Source organism: Eriocheir sinensis, chromosome 42 (genome assembly GCF_024679095.1).
Source record: "Eriocheir sinensis breed Jianghai 21 chromosome 42, ASM2467909v1, whole genome shotgun sequence".
NCBI classification, from domain to species: domain Eukaryota; kingdom Metazoa; phylum Arthropoda; class Malacostraca; order Decapoda; family Varunidae; genus Eriocheir; species Eriocheir sinensis.
Window position 1 is genome coordinate 14,981,108 of NC_066550.1, and position 12,455 is coordinate 14,993,562.

Sequence of the window (12,455 nt, forward strand, 5' to 3'; positions counted from 1 at the left end):
GGCGTGGTGTGGCGCGGGTGGTGTGGGCGCCTCGGTGTGCACAGTCTTAGGAGGTGAGTTTGGAGGTGTAAGTCAGACCCACCGAGCTGCGATTTCGGCCTTGTGTAAACACCGCCACCACCACCACCGCCACCACCGCCGCTTGAGATCAACACCACCACAGGAGTCTTGCACCACCGTCACCACCACCACCACGGGGAGTTTGAGTCACCTCCAGATCATCACCACCACGAGTACGGGACATCACCACCAGAGGAATTTCTTCACCACCATCACCATCACCACCACCGCCGCTTGAGATCACCACCACCACCACGGGGAGTTTGAGTCACCTCCAAATCATCACCACCGGACGATTTCAACACCGCGAGAACGGGACATCACCACCAGAGGAATTCCTTCATCACCACCACCACCACCACCGCCACCACCTCCAGAACTGTAGTACACCACCTTCATCACCACTAGAGGAAGCCCTTCACCACCGCTAGCTCACCAACAACACCACCACCTCCAGTAAGCCCCGTGAGCCCCGTGCCCCCAAAAATCCCCGCTACCTCGCTGCCCCATACCCCGAAAAATGCCCCTTGGAGAAATCATAAGGGCGTGAAAAGGCGTGAGTGGGCGTGGGTCACCTTCAAGGGCGTGTGGGCGTGGGGGCGTGCGGTGAGCCAGGGATAGCGACAGTAGCGGCGGGATGTCCGGAGTGGCGGCGGCGGAGGCTGTGCGCGCAAGCCACAACTCCGCCTTCAGCGCCGTCGGGAGGAAAAGTTTCAGTTTCTCCGTGGACGCCATCTTAGGGGACACGCACACACACACGCACACGCACTCACATACCCACACGCACACGCACCCACACACGCCGACGCCTCCAGCTGATGACCGACTACGGAAACCTGAAGGCGAGGCAGAAGAAGATGACGAGGAGGAGATAAACGTCGACTCGGAAGGGGAAGATCGCTATGACAGACAGGAGGAAGAGGAGGAGGAGGAAGACGAGGAGGAGGAGGAGGCACGGAAGGCAGCGAGGAGGGAAGAAGGAGGCATCGAAGGAGGAGGAGGAGGAGCGCCCATGTCCTCTCTCCTCGGCCATCATCTTCAGGAGGCCGCCCATCGTCTTCCCCTCCCGCCCACCTCCGCCGCCGCCGCTGTTGCCGCCGCCGCCGCCGCCCCCGCCATGGCCCCCCACCACCTCAGCGCCTGGCCTCACAACCTCCTCTTCCAGCAGCAGCTTGCCCTCCACGCCCTCACAAGTAAGTCATCTCCACTCATCTCCACTCATCTCCACCCGTCATCTCATCTCTCTGTAGTGGTTTTGTGTTTTTTTCCGACATCTTCACTTCCCTCATCATCATCTCCTTTTCATCTCCACTCATCTCCATCCTCCTTTTCATCTCCACTCATCTCCATCCTTCATCTCATCTCCCTGTAGTGGTTTTGTGTTTTTTTCTCCTCTATCTTAATTTCCATTTCTTTATTTTCTTCATCATCTCCATCCCTCATCTCCACTCATCTCCACCTCATCTCCATAATTTTCTCCCTCTTTTCCTCATCTCCAATAAATTTTATGTATCTTATTCATTTCTTTCATCTCCTTGTCATCATTTTCAACCCTCATCTTCTTCATCTCCATCTCTCATCTCCACTCATCTCCACCTCATCTCCACTCATCTCATTTTCCTGTTGTGTTTTTGTGTTATCATCTTCCTTATTTTCGTCTGTCTTAATTATCTCCATCTTCATCTCCCTCATCTCCAGTCGTCTCCACTCATCTCCACCTCATCTCCACTCATCTCATTTTCCTGTTGTGTTTTCGTGTTCTCAACCTGCTTATTTTCGTCTGTCTTAATCATCTACATTTTCTTCATCTCCACTCATCTCCCTCATATCCATCATCTCTTATTCCATCATCTCCCTGTCTCCCTTATCGCATCTTCTTCATATACTTCATCTTCTCCCTCATCTCCATCATCATCTCCACGTCTTCCTCATTTCTATTTCCTGATCTTCTTGTCTTACTCAGTTCCTCAATCATCTCTCCTCATCTCCCTATTCTCCCTCATATCCTTATTCTTCCTCATCTTCTTTTCGTCCTCTTCTTCCTTGTCTGTCTTTCTCATCTCCTATTTTTATCACATTCCTTTCTTTCTCCTCATCTTCGTCATCTCCTTCATCTTCTTGTTTTTTTTCGTCTCATATTTTATCATCTTCCTTTCTTTCTCCTCATCTTCATCATCTCCTTTATCATCTTTATGTTTTTGTGTTTTTTTTATCTCCAGAATCTTCTTTTATCTCCATTACCTCCTCCTCCTCCTCCTCCTCCTCGTCTTTCCTTATTTTCTTTTCTATCTCTTACTTCTCCTAATCTACCTCCTCCTCCTCCCCCTCCTTCTCCTCCTCCTCCTCCTCCTCCTCCTCCTCCTTATTTTTCCTCATTTTCTTCCTCTATCTCTTACCTTTCCTTACCTACCTCCTCCTCCTCCTCCTCCTCCTCCTTACCTCACACATACCTCTCTCTCATCTCCTCCCTTATCTCCCTTTTACCTCGTTCTTACCTTCTTCTTACCTCAATTATTAATCCTCCCTTACCTTTCCTTCACTTTCTTTTTTATTTACCTATTTATTAACTTTTCTTACCTTTAATTATTTCCTTACCTTCTTACCTATGCTTACCTTTCTCTTCATTAATTACCTCCTTACCTTACCTTTCCTTACCTTGATTTACCTTTGTTTTATCCTATTTTTCTTACCTTTTGTTATCTTGATTTTCTTACCTATGATTATTTTACTTTCCTTTTCTTTTTCTTTTTCTTTATTTTATTTTTTTTCTAATTTATTGTAGTTTATTTTTTCTTTTCTTTCTCTTTCTGTCTCGAATTTTCTTGTTTTTTTTATTTATTCTCTCTCTCTCTCTCTCTCTCTCTCTCTCTCTCTCTCTCTCTCTCTCTCTCTCTCTCTCTCTCTCTCTCTCTCTCTCTCTCTCTCTCTCCTCTTCTCTCCAGTGTTTGCTCTCCTCCTCCTCCTCCACCTCCTCCTCCTCTTCTTCTTCTTCTTCTCTCCCACTTCTTCCTTCCTTCTTCTCTTCTTCTCTTCTCTAATTATCAAATATTTTCTTTTAATCATTTTCTCCTCCTCCTCTTCCTTCCTTCCTTCCTTCCTTCCTCCCTTTATTCCCTTACATTTCCTCCCTTAATCTATTATCTCCCTCGCTACCCTTTTCCTCCCTCTCTCCCTTCCTCCTTCCCTCCCTCCCTCCCTCCCTCCTTCATTCCTTCACGCTAACCATCTTCACCTACCTCCTCCTCTTCCTCCTTCACCTCTTCTCCTCCTTTTCTACCTACTCTCTCTCTCTCTCTCTCTCTCTCTCTCTCTCTCTCTCTCTCTCTCTCTCTCTCTCTCTCTCTCTCTCTCTCTCTCTCTCTCTCTCTCTCTCTCTCTTCTTACCTAACCTAACCTTAAACTCACTAATCCTTCTTTTCCTCCTCCTCCTCCTCCTCCTCCTCCTCCTCCTCCTCCTCCTCCTGGTTATGGCCTCCTCACCTGCGTCACACCTTCGCCTAATTAGCACTCGTTAGCACCTGGGCAGTCCTGGCTTACCTAAGTTCCTCACCTGGGCTAAAATATTTGCACACCTGGAATTTACCTTTTGGGCTTGATTAATTGGGGTTACCTTTACCTTACCTTCTTACCTTACATTTTCTTACCCTACAATTTCTTACCTTCGTCTTACCCACTTACCTATTCTTAACGTTAAAATATTTGCACACCTGGAATTTACCTCTTGGGCTTGATTAATTGGGGTTACTTTTACCTTACCTTCTTACCTTACATTTTCTTACCCTACAATTTCTTACCTTCGTCTTACCCACTTACCTATTCTTAACGTTAAAATATTTGCACACCTGGAATTTACCTTTTGGGCTTGATTAATTGGGGTTACCTTGATTACCTTACCTATTTACCTTACATTTTCTTGCCTTTTTTCTTACCTTCGCTTACCTTTGACGTCCCTTCTTACCTATATTTCTCACCTGAGCTAAAATATTTGCACCTGGAATTTACCTTTGGGTTTGATTAATTGGATTACCTTACCTTAGTCTTACCTTACATTTTCTTACCTTCGCTTTACCTACTTACCTATTCTTAACGTTGAAATATTTGCACACCTGGAATTTACCTCTTGGGGTTTGATTAATTGGGGTTACCTTCCTTACCTTACTTTTTCTTGCCTTTCCATTGCCTTTCTACCTATCCTTACCTTTATTTACCTTTGATATTTGCACCTGGGCTTAATTAATTTGAGCTACCTTGATTACCTTGCTTTCTTACTTTACCTTACCTATTCTCACCTTACCCATTGTTACCTTCTCTTACCCATTTTTACCCTATTCTTACCCATTCTTACCTTCCTCTCACCTCTTTATCTTCTTTTTCTTATCTCCATTTTACCCATCAACATTTTTCTTACCCATTGCTACCTTAACTTTGCCTATTTGCCTTTGTTTCTTACCCATTTACCTTTCCTTACCCATTCTTACCTTATTCTTACCCTTTCTTACCTTCATCTCACCTCCTTATCTTCGTTTTTTTATCTCCATTTTACCCATCAACATTTTTCTTACCCATTGCTACCTTAACTTTGCCTATTTGCCTTTGTTTCTTACCTATTTACCTTTCCTTACCTTTGTCTTACCTATTTTACCTTTATTTCTTACCCTCTTACATTTTCTTACCCTTTCTTACCTTCCTTTAACCTTCTTACCTTATTTTTTTACCTTCGTTTTTCCCACAGACCTATTTATTTATTTTATTTACCTCTATCTTCGTTTACCCATCTCCATTTGCTTATATATTACCTCAGTCTATATTTACCTATAATTTTTACTTCTTACCTTACATTTTTACCTTTTCTTACCTTCGTTTAACCTTCTTACCTATTCTTCTTACCTTACTTACCTTTGTTTATTAATATTTGCACCTGGAATTTACCTTTTGCGCTTAATTAATTGGGTTACCTTAATTACCCTACCTCCTTACCTTCGTCTTGCCTTCTTACCTCTTTCTCTTACCTTTAATCACCTTCGTTTTAAATTCATACCTATTCTTCTTACCTTACTTACCTTTGTTTATTAATATTTGCACCTGGATTTTACCTTTTGCGCTTAATTAATTGGGTTACCTTAATTACCCTACCTTCTAACCTTCGTCTTGCCTTCTTACCTCATCCTCTTACTCTTAATTACCTTCATTTAACCTTCTTAACTATTCTTCTTACCTTACTTACCTTTGTGTATTAATATTTGCACCTGGAATTTACCTTTTGCGCTTAATTAATTGGTTTACCTTAATTACCCTACCTTTCTACCTCCTTACCTTCGTCTTGCCTTCTTATCTCATCCTCTTACCTTTATTTACCTTCGTTTTAAATTCATACCTTTTATCTCTCACCTTTTTACCTAATTTTCTTACCTTCTTACCTTCATCTTACCTTTAACCTTCTTCCTACCTTATATTTCTTACCTTTATCTCCGTTTACCTATCTCCATTTGCTTATATATTACCTTAATCTATATTTACCTACCTATTTCTTACGTCTTACCTTACCTTTTTATCTTTTCCTACCTGTTCTTACCTTCAATTTACCTTCTTATCCGTTCTCCTTACCTTAAATTACCTTAGTCACCTTGGTTTATTAATTCTTGCACCTGGAGTTTACCTGTCTGGGGTTTAATTAATTTGGGGTTACCTGTATTTATAGTCATTACCTGTGTTTATTAATGTTTACCTTGAATCTACCTGTTTTTGTCTTCATTAATTTACCTACGTACAAATTTTTGCTTAGTTTCATATATATTTATTTGAATCTAATTTTATCTACTTTATTCTTTTTTTCTTTTTTTCTTTTAATTTTCTTTTATACTTTATTCTACTTTATCGTTATTAATAAGTTCACTCTTCTTTTTGTTTCATCTGTGTATTTTTATTTGTTTATTTCTCCTATAATTACCTGTTCCCCTTAATGAAGTAGCTTACCTGTGTTGGCATTTGGAATAGCTTCGTTTTTTCATGATTAATTATTCCCTAATCTTACCTGTGACCTTAATTGATCCACCGTTACCTGTAATTATATATTTTCTACCACACACACAAAGAGAAGGGAAGAGAGAGGGAAATAAGGAAGGAGGAAAAGAGGAGGGAAGAAGAAGGAGGAAGAGGAAGAAGAGAGAGGAATGTAGAGAAGGAGGAAGAGGAGGGAGAGAGAGGAAAGTAGAGAAGGAGGAAGAGGAGGAAGAGAGAGGAAAGTAAGGAAGGAGGAAGAGGAGGGAAAAAGAGGGAGGAAGAGAGAGGAAAGTAGAGAAGGAGGAAGAGGAGGGAAGAAGAGGGGGAAGAGAAGGAGGAAGAGAGAGGAAAGTAGAGAAGGAGGAAGAGGAGGGAAGAAGAAGGAGGAAGAGGAGGAAGAGAGAGGAAAGTAGAGAAGGAGGGAAGAAGAGAAGAGAAAGAGAAGGAAACAGAAGATTAAGGAAAATATAAAAAAAGAAAAAGAAAGAAAGAGAAAGAAAGAAAGATATCTCATCAGTGTACCAATATCCACCTGACCTTACCTGCTCAACCTAAATTAATCTACCTGCAGCGCTAACTAATTAATTTTTTTTTCCTTTATTTCTTATTTATTTTATTTTTTTACAACGAAGGATACAGCTCAAGGGCACAAAAAATAAGGAAACAACAATAATAAAAAAAAACGTTACTCGCTCACCCCCAAAAAAAGAATCACAAGAGGTGGCCGAAAGAGAGGTCAATTTTTATACCGTTAACTTATTTATTTTATTTTTTTACAACGAAGGATACAGCTCAAGGGCACAAAAAATAAGGAAACAATAATAATAATAAAAAAAAAACGTTACTCGCTCACCCCCAAAAAAAGAATCAACAGAGGTGGCCGAAAGAGAGGTCAATTTTTATACCGTTAACTTATTTATTTTATTTTATTCATATATTTACGTCATTTTTCTTCGTTTATTTTGATCATAATTTTATTTCTATCGTGTGACCCTTCTTGATTTCTCTGTTTATTAGATTTATTTATGTTTATCTGTTTTTATTTGAATTTATTTGTCTGTGTTTGTATTTCTTACCCTTATCTCTGTTCACCCATATCCATTTTCATACTTATCATTATTTGTATGGATATTTACCTAACTTACCCATACTTACCTTGATACCCTACCCATACCTACCTTGATAACCTACCTATACCTACCTTGATACCCTACCCATACCTTGATACCCTACCCATACCTACCTTGATACCCTACCCATACTTACCTTGATAACCTACCCATACCTACCTTGATACCCTACCCATACCTACCTTGATAACCTACCCATACTTACCTTGATACCCTACCCATACCTACCTTGATAACCTACCCATACCTACCTTGATAACCTACCCATACCTACCTTGATACCCTACCTTACCTTGATACCCTACCATACCTACCTTGATACCCTACCCATACCTACCTTGATACCCCTACCCTTGACCTACCCATACCTACCTTGATACCCTACCCATACCTACCTTGATAACCTACCCATACCTACCTTGATAACCTACCCATACCTACCTTGATAACCTACCCATACCTACCTTGATAACCTACCCATACCTACCTTAAGATTTACCTACAAGGATCTCCCCCATTATTATTATTATTATTATTATTATTATTATTATTATTATTATTATTATTATTATTATTATTATTATTATTAAGATTGGTAGCTTTCATTAACTTCTTTTTCCCTTATTCTTCCTTTCGTTTTCTTTTTATTTTCATTATTTTATTACTTTTTACTTATTAATAAAAATGGCGCACTTATATATAGCGAATTATTATTATTATTATTTTCTCTTTCTGTGTCGCGTGTGATATTATCTTAAAATTATATGGCCGATTATTTTACTATCAACGAAACTTATCTAATTACTTGATTTTAATATTTACTAGGTTCATATCACAAGCTCTCCCTTCCTCGGCCATTCCCTTCGCCCGTATCACAAGCTCTTCCTTCCTCGGCCATTCCCTTCACCAGTATCACAAGCTCTCCCTTCCTCGGCCATTCCCTTCGCCCGTATCACAAGCTCTTCCTTCCTCGGCCATTCCCTTCACCAGTATCACAAGCTCTTCCTTCCTCGGCCATTCCCTTCACCCGTATCACAAGCTCTTCCTTCCTCGGCCATTCCCTTCGCCAGTATCACAAGCTCTCCCTTCCTCGGCCATTCCCTTCACCGGTATCCTAGCTCTTCCTTCCTCAGCCATTCCCTTCACCAGTATCCTGGCTCTTCCTTCCTCAGCCATTCCCTTCACCGTATCCACAAGCTCTCCTTCCTCGGCCATTCCTTCACCAGTATCACAAGCTCTCCCTTCCTCAGCCATTCCCTTCACCCGTATCCTAGCTCTCCCTTCCTCAGCCATTCCTTCACCAGTATCACAAGCTCTCCTTCCTCAGCCATTCCCTTCACCCATATCCTGGCTCTCCTTCCTCAGCCATTCCTTCACCAGTATCCTAGCTCTCCTTCCTCAGCCATTCCCTTCACCAGTATCTGGCTCTCCTTCCTCAGCCATTCCCTTCACCCGTATCCTGGCTCTCCTTCCTCAGCCATTCCCTTCGCCCGTATCACAAGCTCTCCTTCCTCAGCCATTCCCTTCCGTATCACAAGCTCTCCCTTACTCGGCCATTCCCTTCACCCGTATCACAAGCGCGCCATTCCTCAGCCATTCCCTTCACCAGTATCCAAGCTCTCCTTCCTCAGCCATTCCTTCACCCGTATCCAAGCTCTCCTTCCTCAGCCAATCCCTTCGTCCATATCACAAGCTCTCCCTTCCTCAGCCATTCCCTTCACCAGTATCATAAGCTCTCCCTTCCTCGGCCATTCCCTTCGCCCGTATCACAAGCTCTCCCTTCCTCGGCCATTCCCTTCACCAGTATCACAAGCTCTCCCTTCCTCGGCCATTCCCTTCGCCCGTATCACAAGCTCTCCCTTCCTCGGCCATTCCCTTCGCCCGTATCACAAGCTCTCCTTCCTCGGCCATTCCTTCGCCCGTATCCACAAGCTCTCCTTCCTCAGCCATTCCTTCGCCCGTATCCTGGCTCTCCCTTCCTCAGCCATTCCTTCACCAGTATCCAAGCTCTCCTTCCTCAGCCATTCCCTTCACCAGTATCACAAGCTCTCCTTCCTCGGCCATTCCCTTCACCCGTATCCAAGCTCTCCTTTCCTCAGCCATTCCCTTCGCCCATATCCTGGCTCTCCCTTCCTCAGCCATTCCCTTCACCCGTATCCAAACTCTCCTTCCTCGGCCATTCCCTTCGCCCGTATCACAAGCTCTCCCTTCCTCGGCCATTCCCTTCGCCCGTATCACAAGCTCTCCCTTCCTCGGCCATTCCCTTCACCCGTATCACAAACTCTCCCTTCCTCGGCCATTCCCTTCACCAGTATCACAAGCTCTCCCTTCCTCGGCCATTCCCTTCGCCCGTATCACAATCTCTCCCTTCCTCGGCCATTCCCTTCACCAGTATCACAAGCTCTCCCTTCCTCGGCCATTCCCTTCACCCGTATCACAAGCTCTCCCTTCCTCGGCCATTCCCTTCGCCCGTATCACAAACTCTCCCTTCCTCGGCCATTCCCTTCACCCGTATCACAAGCTCTCCCTTCCTCGGCCATTCCCTTCGCCAGTATCACAAGCTCTCCCTTCCTCGGCCATTCCTTCGCCCGTATCACAAACTCTCCTTCCTCAGCCATTCCTTCACCCGTATCACTAGCTCTCCTTCCTCAGCCATTCCCTTCGCCAGTATCCTGCTCTCCTTCCTCAGCCATTCCTTCGTCCATATCACAAGCTCTCCCTTCCTCAGCCATTCCCTTCACCGGTATCCTGGCTCTCCCTTCCTCGGCCATTCCCTTCGCCCGTATCACAAGCTCTCCCTTCCTCTGCCATTCCCTTCGCCCGTATCACAAACTCTCCCTTCCTCGGCCATTCCCTTCACCCGTATCACAAGCTCTCCCTTCCTCGGCCATTCCCTTCGCCCGTATCACAAGCTCTCCCTTCCTCGGCCATTCCCTTCGCCCGTATCACAAGCTCTCCCTTCCTCGGCCATTCCCTTCACCCGTATCACAAGCTCTCCCTTCCTCGGCCATTCCCTTCGCCCGTATCACAAGCTCTCCCTTCCTCGGCCATTCCCTTCGCCCGTATCACAAGCTCTCCCTTCCTCGGCCATTCCCTTCGCCCGTATCACAAACTCTCCTTCCTCAGCCATTCCCTTCACCAGTATCTGGCTCTCCTTCCTCAGCCATTCCTTCACCAGTATCACAAGCTCTCCCTTCCTCGGCCATTCCCTTCACCAGTATCACAAGCTCTCCCTTCCTCGGCCATTCCCTTCACCCGTATCACAAGCTCTCCCTTCCTCGGCCATTCCCTTCACCCGTATCACAAGCTCTCCCTTCCTCGGCCATTCCCTTCGCCCGTATCACAAGGAGAAGGATGCTGGAGATGGTTAGGACATGTGTTGCGTTAGGAAATGTTCAAGTCGTAGGAAGGTTCAAATTATCCGATAGCGTTTCAGAACCTGTTGTCAGTAATCTTTTAGAGGTTCGAATTCCCTTTTAGAATTAGTGGTGTTTATAGTTTGATGCTGATTTATTTCGTCTATTAATTCAGTTTTGGTTAGTGAGTTTATTCATTTATTTTATGTAGGTTCGGAATCCTTTTACATATATTTTTAAAAGGTTCTGATTCTCTATAAATATTAATGTAGAGGTTCAGGTAGTGTTTCCAGTTAAGTGTTTCGTTCGCAATGTGTTTTGTGTTAAGTAATTGTTAATGTTAGAGTTAGATTAATATTGTGTGTTATGGGCGAAGGGAATGGCCGAGGAAGGAAACTTTTATGAATGAACGAGAGGAATGGCCGAAAACTTGACTCATAATGAAGGAATGAAAAAGTTCATAAATTTAATGAAGTCAAAAATTACAAAACAAAACTTAATAAACGGTAACCAGAAATACACCTGCCTTCATTTTTCTGCCATGTCATTAACGCGCCATTGAAATCAGGCTCAGAATCATCCCAGGCCGCCACGAAATCATACAGCGCTCCGGATGTGGTCTCCCCGCGGCCATTGCTTGGAGATCCCCGCTTAGTTGTATTGCATTATGTTCCGCGTTTAATAGTAATATGATAATTGCGCTCAATCCGGCATGTTTTTCTTTTCTTGATCCTGTTCCTGTTTTTGTGTTTCTTCCTCCTCTATTTGCTCATCATCATCATCATCATCATCATCATCATCATCATCCCACGTAGAGCCAGGATCAGTGTTAGCCAACTATCAGGTGTGGTCAGTGCAGTATGTATTCATAAAGTGACTATTGATGGAGACGCTGGTGGTGTGTGTACAGGTGTGACAGAGCTAACGAGGGCGCAGAGTGAGGGGCAGGTAGCGGCAGCCAGGTGTGCCGCGGCGTGAGGGCCAAGGCGCCCCGTGGGAGGCTGCCACTGATCTCACACACTCGTACATCCTCCGCCTCCCCCACACTCACCGCTCCCTTCTCCACCTCCCGCAGAGTCGCCGGAGCCGCCCAAGTTCCTGGGTCCCATGAAGGTGACGCTGCGGAAGCACAAGCCCAACCGCAAGCCGCGCACGCCCTTCACCACGCAGCAGCTGCTGTCCTTAGAGAAGAAATACCGCGAGAAGCAGTACCTCAGCATCGCCGAGCGCGCCGAGTTCTCCGCCTCGCTCAGCCTCACCGAGACGCAGGTCAAGATCTGGTTCCAGAACCGCCGCGCCAAGGACAAGCGGCTCAAGGAGGCGGAGATGGAGCGGCTCCGCTACTCGTCGCGGCCGCTGCTGCCGCACAACCCCCTGCTGCCCCCCGCCTCCCTGCTGCCGCACTTCCTCTTCAACCACAGCCTGTCCCCCCAGCCCCTGCACCCCCACCAGCTGCCCCCCAGCCTGCGGCCGCTGCCCGCGCAGCCCGCCGTGCCCTACGCCATCCCCGCCAGCACCGCCGGCGGCAGCGGCCCGCCGCCCCAGTGACCGCGCCCGTGACGCCCCGCGGCGAGGCTGCGGGGCGGGGCGGGCCGGGCCGGGGCCGGGGCGGGCTGAAGCGGGGCGGGGCGGGGCGGGGCGGCACGAACCAAAGACTGAGTGTGTGGCGTCACGCTGCTTGTGAATAAATCTATATTATGCTGCCGCGCCATTTTATTCCCGGCGACTCCCTGGGAGGCCCCGCCCCCCCCGCGCCTCCGCAGAGGGGCAGGCTGGAACAGGTGGAAGCCGAAGCCGGGGCACCGTGACCGAGGTGCTAACCCAACGCCCGCAGGCAGGCCAAATGTCCCTGATCTGGTGACGGGCAGCGGCGGCGGCGGCGGCGCCTTGTAGGGCGGGGCGGGACGGC

The 12,455-nt window shown here is 45.9% G+C and overlaps 1 protein-coding gene across 1 annotated transcript; it reads left to right on the forward strand.

The window, feature by feature from the left end:
• LOC127010172 (homeobox protein MSX-2-like) lies at window positions 1-12,245 on the forward strand. Its single transcript, XM_050884052.1, has 2 exons — window positions 1-1,253; window positions 11,622-12,245. The coding sequence occupies exons 1-2, from the start codon at window positions 698-700 to the stop codon at window positions 12,092-12,094; spliced, it is 1,029 nt and encodes a 342-aa protein (XP_050740009.1). The 5' UTR covers window positions 1-697; the 3' UTR covers window positions 12,095-12,245.
• Window positions 12,246-12,455: the final 210 nt, after the last annotated feature.